Genomic DNA, 16,546 nt, shown 5'->3' with positions numbered 1-16,546 from the left:
CAATTTTAGTAAAGCACCTTAAGACCCTTCCATCTATGAAGAGTATTTGATTCTACCATATCTGGATCTGGAGAAGAAGATTTTTGAAATTTTAGTCAATTTTACCCTTTTTGGCCCCGCCCCTCAGGCCCCTGGGGACTATATAATTCACAATTTTAGTTGACCTTTGGCCATGGAAGGTTTCTGCAAAATTTCATTGAAATTGGTTCAGGGATTTTGGAGAAGTTTAAAATGTAAATTGTTTACAGACGCACGACGGACGACGACGGACAAAAGGCGATCGCAATAGGTCACTTGAGACTTTGTCTCAGGTGACCTAATAAGCTGCGAAAAATCTTCCTTTGCAAAATGTATGGCACATACAAGCAGATTGTGCAAAGGAACTATATATATAATTATATATATATACAAGCAAGTGTTGGTGGTGTGAGTGGAGGTTAAAAAATGTAGCTGGTGAAATATGGTTACTCTCATTAATTTATCACACACACACTTAAATCAAACGCTTTACCTCCATCATACAAGAAAAGATCCTTATTTATTAAAGGAAGATCCTATTTTTAGCAATTATGAAAATTATACTGAGTGATAGTCATTTGCATACCAGCAGCAGATTCAAGATTTTTGAAAAGAAGGGGCCATAACTCCTCAAGTCAAAAGTTCAATCAAAAACAATCTTTGAAAGGAAGGGGCCATAACTCCGGAAGTCAAAAGTTATATTAAAACAATCTATCTTTTTAGACAGCATATTAAAAATAGATCAGCTACTTGGCCACAAAGGAACACACCCTCCCTTTCTCTAAATCGACCACTGTATATTTGAGTTTTACAGTATTGAAGTGATCTGCTGGTTAATGTTGGTTGTTCAAATTAATATTATTTTTGTTTGAAGTTTAATAAAAATCTTAGTCCTAATTCCTAACTGTTTCGACACTAAATTAATAAGCCAAGCATGTGTTTACCACACTTAGAAAAATGTCTCAGCAATTCTAAAAATTAATCAGAAAAACAAGATTAGTAAAAGGAAAACATCAATGCAGATTAGTAAACATCAAAATACATGACAACAAAAAAGAAAACATGCACTTCAACAAGATATATATAAAACTTAGCAGAAAGAAAACATTCATGACAACTAGTTGTAAAGGAAAGCAGAAAGAAAAAGATCATGAAAACAAGTTGTAAAATTTACTAGAAAGAATACAAGTTATGAAGGTTAGCAGAAAGGAAACATTCACGACAACTAGCTAGTTGTACAGGTAAGCAGAAAGAAAACATTTATTATATAACAACTAGTAGTAAAGGTTAGCAGAAAGAAAACATTTATTATATAACAACTAGTTGTAAAGGTTAGTAGAAAGAAAAATATCCTTACAAATAGTTGTAAAGGTTAGCAAAAAGAAAAAGATCATAACAAATAGTTGTAAAGGTTAGCAAAAAGAAAAATATCCTTACAAATAGTTGTAAAGGTTAGCAAAAAGAAAAAGATCCTTACAAATAGTTGTAAAGGTTAGCAGAACGACAACTAGTAATAAAGGTTAACAAAAAAAACCTCTTGTGACAAATAGTTGTACAGATAAGCCGAAAGAAAACATCATGACATCTAGTTATAAAACTAGAATTTTGTTTTTGCACAAAAACATGTCTCCCCTTATTAGCCAATAGACAAACATCGGTATAAAAAATTAACAAAGGGCCATATCGCTTTATATAGTGGGGCACGAGACCCGAATTTAGAATGTGACACTCCTACTTCCCAAGATACATTAAAACTATAGCAAGTTTGCATTGGTCAACATAGGTGAAATAACATGGAAGTTATGCTCCGGACAAACTGCGGTATTAGAAATTAACAAAAGGACATAACTCTGTATAAAGTGGGGCACGAGACCTAGTTCCAGTGCACTGCACACCTTCTGTGGGTGATGCAGGTATACTTCAAGTTTGACTAAGATATCTTTAATGGTTTAGAAACTATGCTGTGGACAAACTTCGGTATTAAAAATAAACAAAGGGCCATAACTCTGTATATGGTAGGGGCATAAAACCTGATTTTAGTGCGAGAGATTCCGCCTTCCCAAGATACATAAATATGGAAAGTTTGGTCAACGTAGGTGAAATAACATGGAATTTATGCTCCAGACAAACTTCGATATTAAAAATAAACAAAGGGCCATAACTCTGTATATAGTGAAGAACGAGACCTAAATCTAGTGCACTGCACACCTCCTGTGGGTGATGCAGATATAATTCAAATTTGATCAAGCTATCTTTATAGGTTTAAAATTTACGGGCCGGACAAGAATTTACTGAAAATGGTGCACTTATTTGACCTTTGACCTTGAGGTGAAGGTCACAGTTACCTAATTCCAGTGCACTGCACACCTTCTGCATACCTGAAGTTTCATCAAGATATCTTTAACAGTTTAAAAGTTATGACCTGGAAAAGTTGCGATTAGAAGAACCAGAAGAAGAAGAAGAAGAACCAGTACTAATACAATATGTCTTCCTTCATTCGAAGGAAAGACATAATAAACTCAAGGTAATTCAAGAGCTATATATGTTAGCAGAAAGAAAACATTCATTACAACTACTTATGTGCAAATGCTAGTAAAAATAAATAAAACACTAATTACGACTTCCAATATAAAAGGTTAGTAAAAGAAAAGCATGAATGACAATTAGTCATAAAAGTTAGCAAAACGGACACATATATGGTCAAGCACCTAATATGATCAAAATGGACAAATCTATTAAGTATGACATTCCATCTATTCTGTTGAAAATGGACAAAAAGTGTCAAGTACCTCATATCCAACGGAATATCCCAACAATTATATGTTCAAAATGGGCAAAACCTTGATCTGATATAACCTTATCAGTGCTAATTCCTGTACACATATGGATAAATGCAGGCCTTTTTTATGGCCAATTATGGGCTAATTCCCCTCTCTAATTTTGGCATTACTTTCCCCTATTTCAGTTAAAAAAAATCCCCACAAGTAACTAAAATACTACCAATGAATATCTGTCATGGTTCTATTGCGTTTTGATTTTCTGTCAGTTCGACGACAGTGATATATTTTATTTTCCCTGTGTTAATGTTGTCGATATTTTACCACACTGTTTATGGCTGGCTTTGTTTACAGTATATGATTTGAAGCGTCTATAATGAACAGGGAGAACCAAAAAATAAAGATGTCATCCATGCCCCCCCTCCATATTTCCCCCATTTTAAAAAAGGTTCTAACTTTCTATTCCTGCAGTAATCCCTGACATAGGTTCATGTACTATGATCTTCATTTTGTTATAAACAACAGTGACAGGACTGTGGCTAGGACAGACACGAGTGTCACACATCCATCCCTGGGGCCCGTCCCTTATAAAATGGTACTTAGGCATAAGAAACACTGAAGTAATTATTTTTCGATTTCAAATGGAGACAGATGTAGCCTTGTAGTTAACTCAGCTTTATCTATTACCATCCAGCTTTTAAAAAAAAGGATAAAATGAAATTATACACAAAAAAAAGGTATATCTGACAAAATACCAGAATATGTATATGAAACCCAAGCTTGAAATTGTGAAAATTATGTTAGACTGCTAGCTAGGACACTCAAATCATGCATTCCCCCGACTAAATTAATGCTGCAAAAATTCCTCACTCAAAACTTGTGCTCAGAGAAAAATGTCCCTTTGCCTGGGGCCGTTTCTGAAGATTGCAATTGATTGACACTTAGTATGTGTACAAATGTATTAGGTCATCTTCTTACTAACAGTTATGACAACTTATCATTCATGCTCGTCTCATTGTTCATGCTTTGAATATAATAAAAGCTTCACCGATTACATGCAGTGATCACGGAAAAAGTAAGTAAAATCGTTTAAGTCTAAAATAAACACAGAAACACAAGAAAGGACACAATAATTTGTCTACAGCATGGCCTCTGACCTCCTGGGGTAACTGTGGCAGGTGCATAGGTCGGCCTCAGGTGTTGGTTACATAGGTCTGGACCCGAACAACAGATAATGTAGTTAACATCCTCTTTTTTGGCAGACACCATACAGTGTGGGGTGTCACCCTGCATCTTCCCTTCTTGGACTCGGATATAGATCTTTTCCTCTTTCAGACATCTGAAAAATAGATGAAATATTAATATCGATCCAGAATATGTATGACCAGAAAGGTCAACCCAAAAGGTCTAGGTCACAGGTCAATCCAAAATGTTGTGTGGATAGTTGTCATTTCGATAGATATGTCAAACTAAAGGTCAGTCAAAAGAGAAATAGTCAAAAGAGAAACAGTCAAAAGAGAAATAGTCAAAAGAGAAACAGTCAAAAGAGAAATAGAGAATTTGAAGTCAAATGTTGATCTGAAACATATGCAATTGCAGCATCAGGCAGAAATATGTAAAATGTAAACCACAGATCAAATGTCAATACCAAACATCTAGGTCAAAGGTCAATCTGAAATTTAAGGGTCTTTTAGCTAAAGGTCACAATCCATATACATGTATGAGAATTATCACAAACAAAACACATGAGATTACAGCAATACATACCTTTCTCACTTACACTCTGTACCTGTGACTGTTTGGAATTTAAATTGCTAACGCTGCAGAGAAAGGTAGTCATGTTGTGACATATGCTTCAAGTGCTGATGGGCCTTTAGCAGTTGGGAAGCTATATTGGCCTGGTGCAACATTGTGGTGCATAATGACAAAAGCTCTTTCGAGAAGATGAATATGAATGCAATGGTGAGGCCATTTCTGTTAAATACCACTTGATCACAGATGGAAAAATCAGAAATAATTAAATCCCCGTCCCATTAATTTTTCCATTTCCTATATCCTATAATTAAACAATCTGCACAATTAATATTACAAAGTTTTATGGGTATTTTATTAGGAAGGGGTCAGAATGGCGTTAGAATAGCATTTCATGTAGGTGTCAAGTGCAAAATGCGGTGATCAGGGGGTTTGACAGAGAAATCACATACCAGAATCAGTCTCGGTACAGTTAGTACAATACAGAGGGGGCAGGGGCCCCGAGTTGCACAGATCGACCTGGCAACAAAAGTTGTACCCTAGGTGTATGTTACGTAATCGATGACAGAGTTGCGGCCCTTTGGGGCTCTGTATCATTGAACCAGAATAACAACTGAAAATAAACAAACAAACTGTGCAGCCATTTGTTTTGACATACAATTACAATTTGCCAGTAAAAAACTTTAATTTTTCTCTTGTGTATTTCTTAAGCTTTCACAATCAAGTTTTCCAATAACCTTATATTGCCACCCCCACCCCTACACAAGTACACCTGTTGTCTTTTTAAGAAAATCAGAAGTGTAACAAGTCCTATATAGTTTAAATATTTTTCTTTTATAAAAGTTGTATATTTTTTTCTAGTGTGATCATATACAACTTCAGATTTTCAAATGTCAGAAAGACTATGTTTCAGCTGTAACAGAATATTAATACAATTTACAAATTTATGTCAATAGGTAGTGATATTGGAAACCATAGCGGTGGAGCACACATTCACAACTGAATTACCTGGTACATTTGGTGAAAAACAGCAAATATACAGAAAAAGGAAAATTAATTAATGATGCTCAAAATAAGTTTTTTCCAATCCCGAATGTAAGTCTATATTCAATTTAATTTGCATTTGTCTGATAGGGTCCAATGTGGCACATGCTACACTGATACCCTAAGGTACAATGTTCTATTTTCAGTAATTTGTATTTTCATCCACCTGTCTATCTGACTGACCTGTAACGTATCTTGTCCTCCCGAGTCCCGCCCATCTTTGTGATTGATGTGACGCATCTTCCTCCTTCGCCCGCGTCACACTCACTATTTGGACAATCGGAGCAGTAGCATTTCAGCCCTGAAACACACAATATTAATTATCCGGTATAATACATTGGTTTTACTAACTTATTATCGCCTGGGCAATTATTATAACACCAAGAAAATGAAAGTAGTCCTGGGTATTGGAAGCAGCACACTTAAATCATGCAATTACATTTTCACGTGGATGTACCTGTAGGTAGAGCGAGAGCAGATACAACACAACAATTAAGTGAAGTTCTGGTTTAACAAAAAATATGTCCTTGGATGTAATATAACATATAAAATGTAAATTAATTTAGGCAGAACAAAAATTATTTGGTGTTTCCGGTAACCCTATATACCTACCCTAATTTTGTGTGGCTACCCTACTAAACTTTATAAGGCAATTTTCAAAGAATCACTATTAAAGTCAAGATCACTCTCCTTTATAAACCATATAATATATTTATTTACCTACCTACCAACCCTAAATTTTAATTATTTTTTCCAACATGTTACAGGAAACACACATATTTTTTTGTCTGGCCTTATAAGTATTTATCTCTGACATCATCTTGAAATTAAAAAACACTTTATAATGATGTCATATCCGACTAACTAACAACCAAGTTGGGTATTAACATGTAACACGGTTTCTTTTATAAAATGTACAATGCCCATCAAAGGTCAATGATCATAATCACACTAGTACTTCCGCCTGAAGTTGGTAGAATACTTAATATCCCGATGAAATGTATTGACTACCAAGAAAAAATGTTCTCTTTGATTTAAATACATTATTTCCTGAAAGCTATATGTATACCCGCAATACCATAAACTGCATTAAGGTAAACCCTAGCCTTAAATCTTAAAATATTGGTGTGGTCTAAATAATATAATTCTGATTGTACAACTGGCACACAACACTGGATTCATATGCTGATAACTATAAGATTCTGATATGATGTGCAGGGAAACTCTATAGCATTATCAATATACAACAAGTTTGGCCTAGTTTTTATAATTGCAAAATGAGCCATCAGTGATCGTGTGTTAGCTGATCATGAACACCTCAAGCTCGTAGATATTCCACATAACATAATGAGCCAATAAACACAGATTATTTTCTGAATTTTTCGTGATAACTGTATAAAAAAGAAGTCACCAGGGGTTTTGCCAGGTATTTATAGGGTCCAGTACGTATAAACAGGGACCCATTCCCAATTGAAAAATGACCCTGCATTTTCCCAATTTCTGTGTTAATATATTTTCCCAACTCAATTGGATTAAAAAACATGTTTATACAAGTTTCAAGTTGTTATATATATGTGCAACGTTTAAAGTATAACTATAGCACATCCAAAATACATAAATAACAAAAAATCCAAAATACTTAAACAAAAGCACTGAAAATTGATGTGTTTACTGTTTATTTATTGCTATACATTTAACTGCAAGAAACAGAGAGGAAAACTTTAACTTTTGCTTATCCTATTGGATAATTTTTTCCAAATGATGATACTTTTCCAAACCTGTGCATGTGGGAACACTGATGATATTTCCCAATTTTGGCAAATGGCTAATGCTGATGATATTTTCCCAATTCCTGCTCAGGGGCCCTTTCCCAAAATAGCTGACAAAACCCCTGGTCACATGATATACATGTACATGGTCTATATAACACCAATTAAAAGATATATTTGGTGTACACATAAGAGGACAGCGAGGACTACACTAAGGACATCGTTCCGTGGATCACAGTAGCTGTGACAGCTTGTCTGCATCTGAGGAGCTGTCCGACCTCAAAGCGTGACCTGGATGGGCTGGACATTTTGAATCTCAGAGGACCTGGTAAGCGACAACTCAATTACCCCCTCATGGTGACCGAACACCGACTTCGTCAGTGAAGTGAAGACGATAAACCCATCAACCCACCAATATTTGGTGTAGGACAGTATACGTTACATGTCACATTCATGTGCCAGATAATATCCCCAGTGTTTCATTACTTTATTATAAAGAGGATAAATGCTGCAAAATCTTGAAATATAAAATCAGCAATAAACAGCTAGGACGTTAAAAGCAAACATAAAATAAGTTAATAAAATATTAGTTCAAGTTCCAATACTGGTACGCAAGTACTAAAACATCTCAGTACCGAAATCTCTGTACTAACTCCCTTATGGCACGTAACTCAATACTTCTGCAATCATCCATCATATGAATGCATAACTATTGATAGGCCTAACAAATCTTCAGTTCAAATTCTGCTGGTTGGAAGCTTAGTTCTGATACGTTGGAAAGCTATATATAGCTACAGTACTGCAAAATAGCCCCCCACCACCACCTCCAAGGATAATGACATTTCAAAAGTGCTGGTTGGAAGATAAGCCCGAATAGTTGAGAAGCTACTGCAAAATTGTCCTACTAATGGTGTAACTTAACTTTTAACAAATGTCAATGTCAACAAGACTGAAGAGATCTCAATCACTTAATCAGTCGTGTGGTGATGATTATGAGAAGATGCGTTAAGGCATCTAGTCAGATTCTGCCTACAGAACAAAATTTTGTTCTTGAATTAACAGAAACCTCAAATAACAAATAAATATAGATATAATGCAATGACTGACAGCATTAAATGGGTTTCATTACCAAGCGAAAGTTCGGCGTCTGCGTACCAAATTTTGCCTCGTATACTCAAATCTAGGGTTCATGTGGTCGATTGATACTATCAGACAACACCGTAGCGAACACTACGACATGCAATACTGTACCTGTTGTGATATCAAACCCACAGGAAACGATTAATAACAATGGAAAAATAACACAACAAATATCCATTTTCTTCGGCAGCATCCATTAAAACATAGTTGACACAGGATACATATCCGCTAGAAAATAGTTCTTTATTTATACAGTAAAATCTTAAATAATGTAGTATTATATATCGTATAGAGGTGTACAGATTTTGAACCATCGTCGGATAATATTCTGGACATTGTATTTGAAAAGTTAAACGTCATTACTTCAAATAAAAGTACATTAAGCTTTTCGGAAATATGTATTGAGTGAATGGCAAAACCCGAGGTCAGTTTCCGGAGAATTTAGGCAATCAAGCTGACGCGTAGGAATATGCTATCAAGGGGCACATGAAGGAAAACCGTCTGGCACATTTTTTATATGTAGGTCAAGGGGCCTTTAAAGGTAGTCTGTAAGCCTCACAGAATTATAAGAAAGTTTTTTTCTATTAATGGATTGCGAATATGCGGAATACAGAGTGAAATGTTCTTTATTACTCTGGGGAAAAAATACATAATTTAGTAAAAGAGGTGCTTGTATCCATCCCTTCATGCATATGATGTGCTTTGCACCTTAAATGTTTTATCCTAGATTGGTAGGGGGTTTCGAGCTGGTAAAAAAAAATATGGGGATTTTTATTTGATTTTTTTGTTATTTTAGTAAGCAGGTGCCATTTGGGTCTCGAATTTTCATGAATAAAGACATCCCTAAATATGTTTTTAGCAGGAAATATTATAGACCTATAATAAAATCTTAGTACAGATATATAACTACGTTTATAGAACTTTATACTCATTGATGTCAAGAAAATTTGACCGAGTATTTAAAATCCATGCATAAATAAAAATACAAGCATAGGGCCTCTATCGTTAATCAAGATATATTTAACTTAGAGGACACTGTTTTAACCTGTAGCACGGAACTAGATTATCTAAGTCCGTGCCTGTACCTAGATTTGTATAATTTCTTTCATTAGCACGACATGCGAAAAATCGAAATTTAATACTCCTTTTTTTTCAATTCTCGTCCTTTAATTCTTTTGATGAAAGAGCGAAAATGAGGAAGTGGTCCAAATCAGAGACTTCATTTTGGAAGGACAAACGGGACTAAAGGACAAAATATCACAAACTTAATCAGCAACCGTGCTACAGAAGAAGAAAAGTTTATATACAGGGGCGGATCCAGGAATTATGAAGAGCTTGAAAAGAGGTGTGAGTGCGTAAAAATTGTGGAAAAAATATTTGAAAAATAAAAAGTTACAAGTTTTCATGTTTCCATGTAGTGTCGACGTCGACGTAAGCTGACCCAGCTTCTTGAGACGCATCTATATACTGTTCTCTAATCACGTTCGGTTGTGAGTAACAGGTTGGTACACATTTTTGGTGATGATGACGCCAGTGATTGTTTAACCGAGATTTAAAACTATTTAGGGAGGGGCCTCTACAACTGTGTTTGGGAGAGAGATCCACACATCTACGACTCTATTACTGTACAGGTTCCTGGTTATATTGAGCCTCATCCTTTTCTTGAAAAGTGTTTTTTTGAATTTCCTCTTGTTGTAGCCAATGTTGCCATTTTAATAATTTTGTCCTTGTCCAGAATGTCAATGTCATAAATGATTTTGAAAATTTGTATGACGTCTCCTCTCAATCGTCTATATTCTAAACTGGGAGAGGCCCAGCATACAAAGTCTCTCACTGTAGGATTTTCCTTTTAGGAATGGTAGGCGTCTTGTTGACCTGCGTTGGACATTTTCAATGGCAATTTGATCCTTTTTGAACATTGGAGACCATATGCAGGTGGCATATTCCAAGTGTGGCCGCACTAAGTTTTTAAATAATTGAATAAACATGTCTTTGTTTATAAATGTGAATGTCCGAAATATTAGTCCGAGGATTCTGTTGGCTTTGGAGACATGGTCAGTACAAAAAGAGGTTGTAAGCATTCTACATTTTTTGGAAACGAAAATTCCGCGATCCAGCGCGTTACAGCTTTATGATTTTGTTCGGGCTAAAGTGAACTATTTGTAAATTCTAGGACTATAAATGTCTGCATGTTTTCTTTAAGCTGATATGGCTTAGCTTAAATTGACCATAAACTACTTATTTCACAGAAAGATAGATACTTATATAGATATTTATCCTTAAAATTCACAAAGAGAAGTCTTTCTTTGTGAAGTAATCTACAAGTTCACATTTCTAAAGGACTTTCTTAAATTGCATATCAGAGAGTTTAGGATGTGTGTGTCTGTAGTGGAACCTCGTACGTTCGAGTACTAAGGTTTGTATATACATGCAGTGCGTGTGAACCTCGTTAGTCCGGTGTAACGTTGAAAATTGATCCCCGTTGAAAATAGAACCGGAGTCAGTTTTCAACGTTGAATATGGAACCGGTGAGCCGTTGAAAACTGACTCTCCCGTTGAAAATCCCCATAAGAGGTAAATTTTCCACGTGTAGGCCGTTGAAAACTTACCCGTTAAATCTTACCCGTTGAAAACGGACCATTTCTTTGTCCGAATTACCAAAATGATCTCGTGTACCTATGCGTTCATCGACCGACCAAATCAGGTCAGTGTGACCTACTTCTCAATATTTGAAATACACTAGCAGAAATATTCTGTTTACCTAAATTAGGTAAATTTGACATACTTTTGAAAAATTGGTAAAATTCACCTAATTAAATCACTATGACCTACTTTTGAAAATTGACCCAGATTACTCAAAATTTCCATTGGGTTCAGAAATGAACTCAAAACTGTTGTTTCAACTAATAAGGTCAATGTGACCTACTTTTGAAAAATTGTTTCACCAAATTAGGTAAATTTAACCTACATTTGAGAAATTGACCTGCATTATTATTTGTCATTGGACTCAGAAATGAACTTAGACCCGTTTTTGCTCCTAATTAGGTAGAACTGACTTTAAATTTAGTATGTTGCCGGTAGTAATATATGTTAACATGATGGTATGGTACTCATTCCCTCAGCGTTCACCCTCATATGCCACGATAAATATGCCTCTATGCGTATCGTTCGATAATTTAAGTATGTTTGGGGTTGATTAATACTTTTTTTTAAACTTTGTGGGTTGCGGATTATGAAAAAGACGAGATGTTGAATATTTATCGCATTATTTCACCATGTCAATTGTATATGCAATTTCTTCTTAGGGGGGGGGGCAGTAAACGTTTTTCATTATAAAACTACCTAAAACAACCCCATGACTTAATCCTCCATTCTATATAAACAATCTTCAATTGACGATTGAATTTCTGTCATTTTTCATTCTATTATATTTGCCTGTTTAATTTACACGTATTTCCAAAAACAGAAATGATATTTTTTTGGTTGTTTTAGCTCATTGTGAAAACAAAGTATATTTGTGATTTACCCTACCCCTTTTGGTACACCAAAAACCCACCTTCGGTCAAACTTTTGCCTTAGCTTTTGCGCATGTGATACAATAAGACATCTTTGAACAAACCAAGGAGGTGACGACCCGGATATACCGGGTCCAAAAAGGGCTTATTGGCACTCATCCTTTCTTGACCAAGTCTCATCAGAATCCTGCCATATTTGACTAAGGTGCGGAGACCGTCGACCAATCAGAAAGCAGTATGCTACATGTAATAAATTATGTGCTGATTTTGCTCACTGTAAGCTTATTATTTATCATTGTATCATACAAATATTGAATCCGGTCATGTTTGACAAAGTTATTGTGCAGAAACCGTCAACCAATCACAGCACAGTATGATACATGTAATAAAGTATGCGCGGATTTTGCTAAAATTCGAACTTAGCCTCAGCCTGTGTATAATGTATACATGCATACCAGGTTTCATTAAAATCTAACGATATTTAAGCAAATTATCTTGCGGAAACTTAAGTTTTGAAATCGACCAATCAGATCACAATAGTCTAATTAACTAGTTCGAACATAGCCTCAGTCATTGGATAATGTACATGCGTACCAAGTGTGACTCATCCTAATTAAATGACATTAAGCAATATATCATGCGGAAACTAAAATACGAACGGACGGACGGAGCGCCATAACATAATACGGGCTATGAATAAATAAAACGGATTTTTTTTTAAAGATGGAAAATATTTAAGAATTCTTGGATGATGCAGACAGTATTAGTGATATACTGGTATTTAATTAATTGTAAGTAAACATTGTGTAATATTTTTTTCTCAGCCTGCATGTTTTACGGGTTTTTTTTCTGCATTATTGAATGTAAATGAAATTATAAAAACTATGTCCAATCGGTAGATGAATCATTGTGACACAGCTTATTTGAAATTAATGCAGCTAGTATTCAAATGTCAACGTTGAATATAGACCCAGGGCCATCTTTTACAATTGATTATTGAAAGGTATTATAATGTTCTGGGCCCGCGACCATTTTCTACTGTTGAATATATAAAGACGACAAAATATTCTGGGGTCCATTTTCAACATTGAATACTGATCCGGGACCAGTTTTGACGATTGAATATGCAAAGGCCACATTATGTTTCTGGGATCTAATTTCAACGTTGAATAGTGACAATGGAATATGGAATGGTGTCCAGGCGCGTAGCTGCCTATACGCTGGTACGCAGACGAATACACCCAATTTCAAATAGAAAAGAACCCCAAAGCAATGCTTTTGCACACCTTGTCCATTCGGAGTGGATTCATTTAGGAGCGGATCCAGTTCAGGGAGTTTGTAGGGACAAAGTCTCAGAACTGGACCCGCTCCTAAATGAATCCACTCCGAATAAGGGCTTTAACTACGCCCCTGGTGTAATGATGTTCCGGGGTCTACTTTTAAAGTTGAATATAACCCTGGGACCATATGTTATCGATTAAATGCATGTTTCATTTTGGGACTGATCAACATGTTGACAACATTATCAATCTACCAGATAAGAAATCAAAAAGATCAAGCTAAGATAGAATTAAGGAAGATCTAACGATGGTGGGAGCAAATATCCCACTTTGGTCTCTTGTTTGACATTTCAATATGAAAAAATGACATAAAGTTCTAGGGTCCATTTTCAACGTTAAATATCAACCCACAACCATTTTCGCCAATTGAATATAATGTTTCTTGGATCTATTTTCAACGTTGAATAAGGACCTTTGTCCTTTTTTGACAATTGAGCGTTGAATATCGACCCACAACCATTCTCGACAATTGAACATATAAAAACGACATAATGTATCTGGGATCCATTTTCAACTTTTGATATGGACCCGGGGCTACATTTTGACATTGGACTTGTGTCATATTTTTCTGGTGTCCATTTCAAACGTTGAGTTCTTATGTCACTTTTTGACTATTGGATATGGAAAACTGTAACAATTTTCAGGGGTCCATTTTCAACGTTGAATATGGACTCCGGGTCACTTTTTGACAATTGAATGTTCAAAGGTTTCATGATTTTCTGGGGTCAATTTTCAACGTGGAATAAGGACCCGGGGCCATATTAACACATTCAATATAGAAAATTGTCGAAATATTTTTTGGGTTATTTTTCATGTTCAATACGACTAAGGTCATTTTAACCAGGATTAAACTGAAAAGAAAGTATGAAAAGTAGGTCACCATGACATTCTTATGTCAAAACAGTTGAATTTTTTTTTGTAACCCGTTGACTATTTTTTTTTTACCCTTTTACATACATGTTGTATTATGTAGTCTGAATTATGAAAAGTATCTCACATTGACGTAATTTGGTTAACATAATTATTTATTCATTTTTGCTAATTTCTAAACCTTATGACATTTTTAATAATATACGTCTANATGAATCCACTCCGAATAAGGGCTTTAGCTACGCCCCTGGTGTAATGATGTTCTGGGGTCTACTTTTAAAGTAGAACATAACCCTGGGACCATATGTTATCGATTAAATGCATGTTTCATTTTGGGACTGATCAAGATATTGACAACATTATCAATCTACCAGATAAGAAATCAAAAAGATCAAGTTAAGATAGAATTAAGGAAGATCTAACGATGGTGGGAGCAAAGATCCCACTCTCTTTGGTCTCTTGTTTGACATTTCAATATGAAAAAATGACATAAAGTTCTAGGGTCCATTTTCAACGTTAAATATCAACCCACAACCATTTTCGACAATTGAATATAATGTTTCTGGGATCTATTTTCAACGTTGAATAAGGACCTTAGTCCTGTTTTGACAATTTAATATGGAAAACTGTAATGATTTTCAGGGATCCATTTTCAACGTTGAATATGGACCCGGGTTATTTGTTTAACAATTAAATACAAAAAAAGTGTCATAATGTTCTGGGGTCCATATTCAGCGTAAAATATCGACCCACGACCATTCTCGAAAAATTGAACATATAAAAACGACATAGTGTATCTGGGATCCATTTTCAACTTTTAATATGGACCCGGGGCTACATTTTGACATTGGACTTATGTCATATTTTTCTGGTGTACATTTCCAACGTTGAGTACTTATGTCACTTTTTGACTATTAAATATGGAAAACTGTAACATTTTTCAGGGGTCCATTTTCAACGTTGAATATGGACCCGGGTCACTTTTTGACAATTGAATGTTAAAAGGTTTCAGGATTTTCTGGGGTCAATTTTCAACGTGGAATAAGGACCCGGGGCCATATTAACACATTCAATATAGAAAATTGTCGAAATATTTTTTGGGTTATTTTTCATGCTCAATACGACTAAGGTCATTTTAACCAGGGTTAAATTGAAAAGAAAGTATGAAAAGTAGGTCACCATGACATTCTTATGTCAAAACAGTTGAATTTTGTTTTGTTACCCGTTGACTCTTTAAAAAACAATACATACATGTTGTATAATGTAGTTTGAATCTTGAAAAGTATCTCACAGTGACGTAATTTGGTTAACATCATTATTTATTCGTTTATGCTAATTTCTAAACCTTATGACATTTTTAATAATGTACGTCTAACTTTGAAAAATAGGTTTTAGTATAATTTCTGAATCCTGTAACAACTTATAAAGTTGAGGTGAAACTAGAAAAAAAGTGGTTCATATGTACCTGTCTTGGAAAAATATATGTATAGTTCTGAACCCTGTGACAATGTCTTTAAATAAAGTTCAAATAATCTGGTCAATAACGGTTTTTTGTACAATCTCTTTTTCCGATGACTATTTTGGATAATGAAGGTCAAACTTTCAAAAGTTGATCAAGGTTACCTAATTTTGTCTAACAACTGTTAAATGTTAATTTCTGACCTCGTTAGTCCGGATAATTAGTTTTGTTTAGAGTGGACCTCTGTAGTCAGGATACTTAGGTTTGTGTGTACAGTGGAATCTCTTAAGTCCGGACGCTTAGGTTTGCAGTACACAATGAAACCTCGATAGTCCGGATAATTAGTTTTGTGTAGAGTGGAACCTCTTTAGTCAGGATACTTAGGTTTGCAGTACACAGTGGAACCTCGCTAGTCCGGATGATTAGTTGTGTGTACAGTTGAACCTTGTTAGTTCTGATACCTAGGTTTGTGTATATACAGTGGAACCTCGTTAGTATACGGTTGGTTAACGTGTGTAGTAAAATCAAAATGCTTCGTCAATATATTTGTGCAGTGGAACATCGTGCAAATTTCGTGCTCACAAGTATATAAATGTTACATAAAATTGGACCTCGTTCGTCAGAATAATCAGTTTGTAAATTGTTTATGCCGTGAATTGTGAAATAGCGTTAATCATAATATTTCTGCTGTTGGTGTGTGTGCTTGTTTGTGTGTGCTCGTTTGTGGGTGCACTTGGAACCACGGACGTTTGTCGTCATACCGATAAACAGCGGAAACATCGTTTTCTCGGAGCTCAAGTTTGTGCATACAATGAAACTTAAATCGTTAGTATCGGCACTTAATTTCAAGAGCACATCAGAA

The 16,546-nt window shown here is 35.2% G+C and overlaps 1 protein-coding gene across 1 annotated transcript in view; it reads right to left on the bottom strand.

Moving 5' to 3' along the window:
* Positions 1 to 8,721, bottom strand: part of LOC110458522 (TGF-beta receptor type-1-like) — a 20,725-nt gene extending 12,004 nt beyond the window's left edge. The window contains exons 1-3 of the mRNA XM_021510254.1: positions 8,612 to 8,721; positions 5,775 to 5,892; positions 3,953 to 4,134 (exon numbers count right to left, since the gene is read on the bottom strand). Of these exons, the coding sequence (XP_021365929.1) occupies positions 3,953 to 4,134; positions 5,775 to 5,892; positions 8,612 to 8,693 (382 nt within the window). The 5' untranslated portion in view covers positions 8,694 to 8,721. The remainder of the gene's footprint in view (positions 1 to 3,952; positions 4,135 to 5,774; positions 5,893 to 8,611) is intronic.
* Between the last annotated feature and the right edge of the window lie 7,825 nt (positions 8,722 to 16,546).

This window comes from Mizuhopecten yessoensis, unplaced genomic scaffold (assembly GCF_002113885.1).
Source record: "Mizuhopecten yessoensis strain PY_sf001 unplaced genomic scaffold, ASM211388v2 scaffold9639, whole genome shotgun sequence".
NCBI lineage: Eukaryota > Metazoa > Mollusca > Bivalvia > Pectinida > Pectinidae > Mizuhopecten > Mizuhopecten yessoensis.
This window is presented reverse-complemented; position numbering and strand designations above follow the sequence as displayed.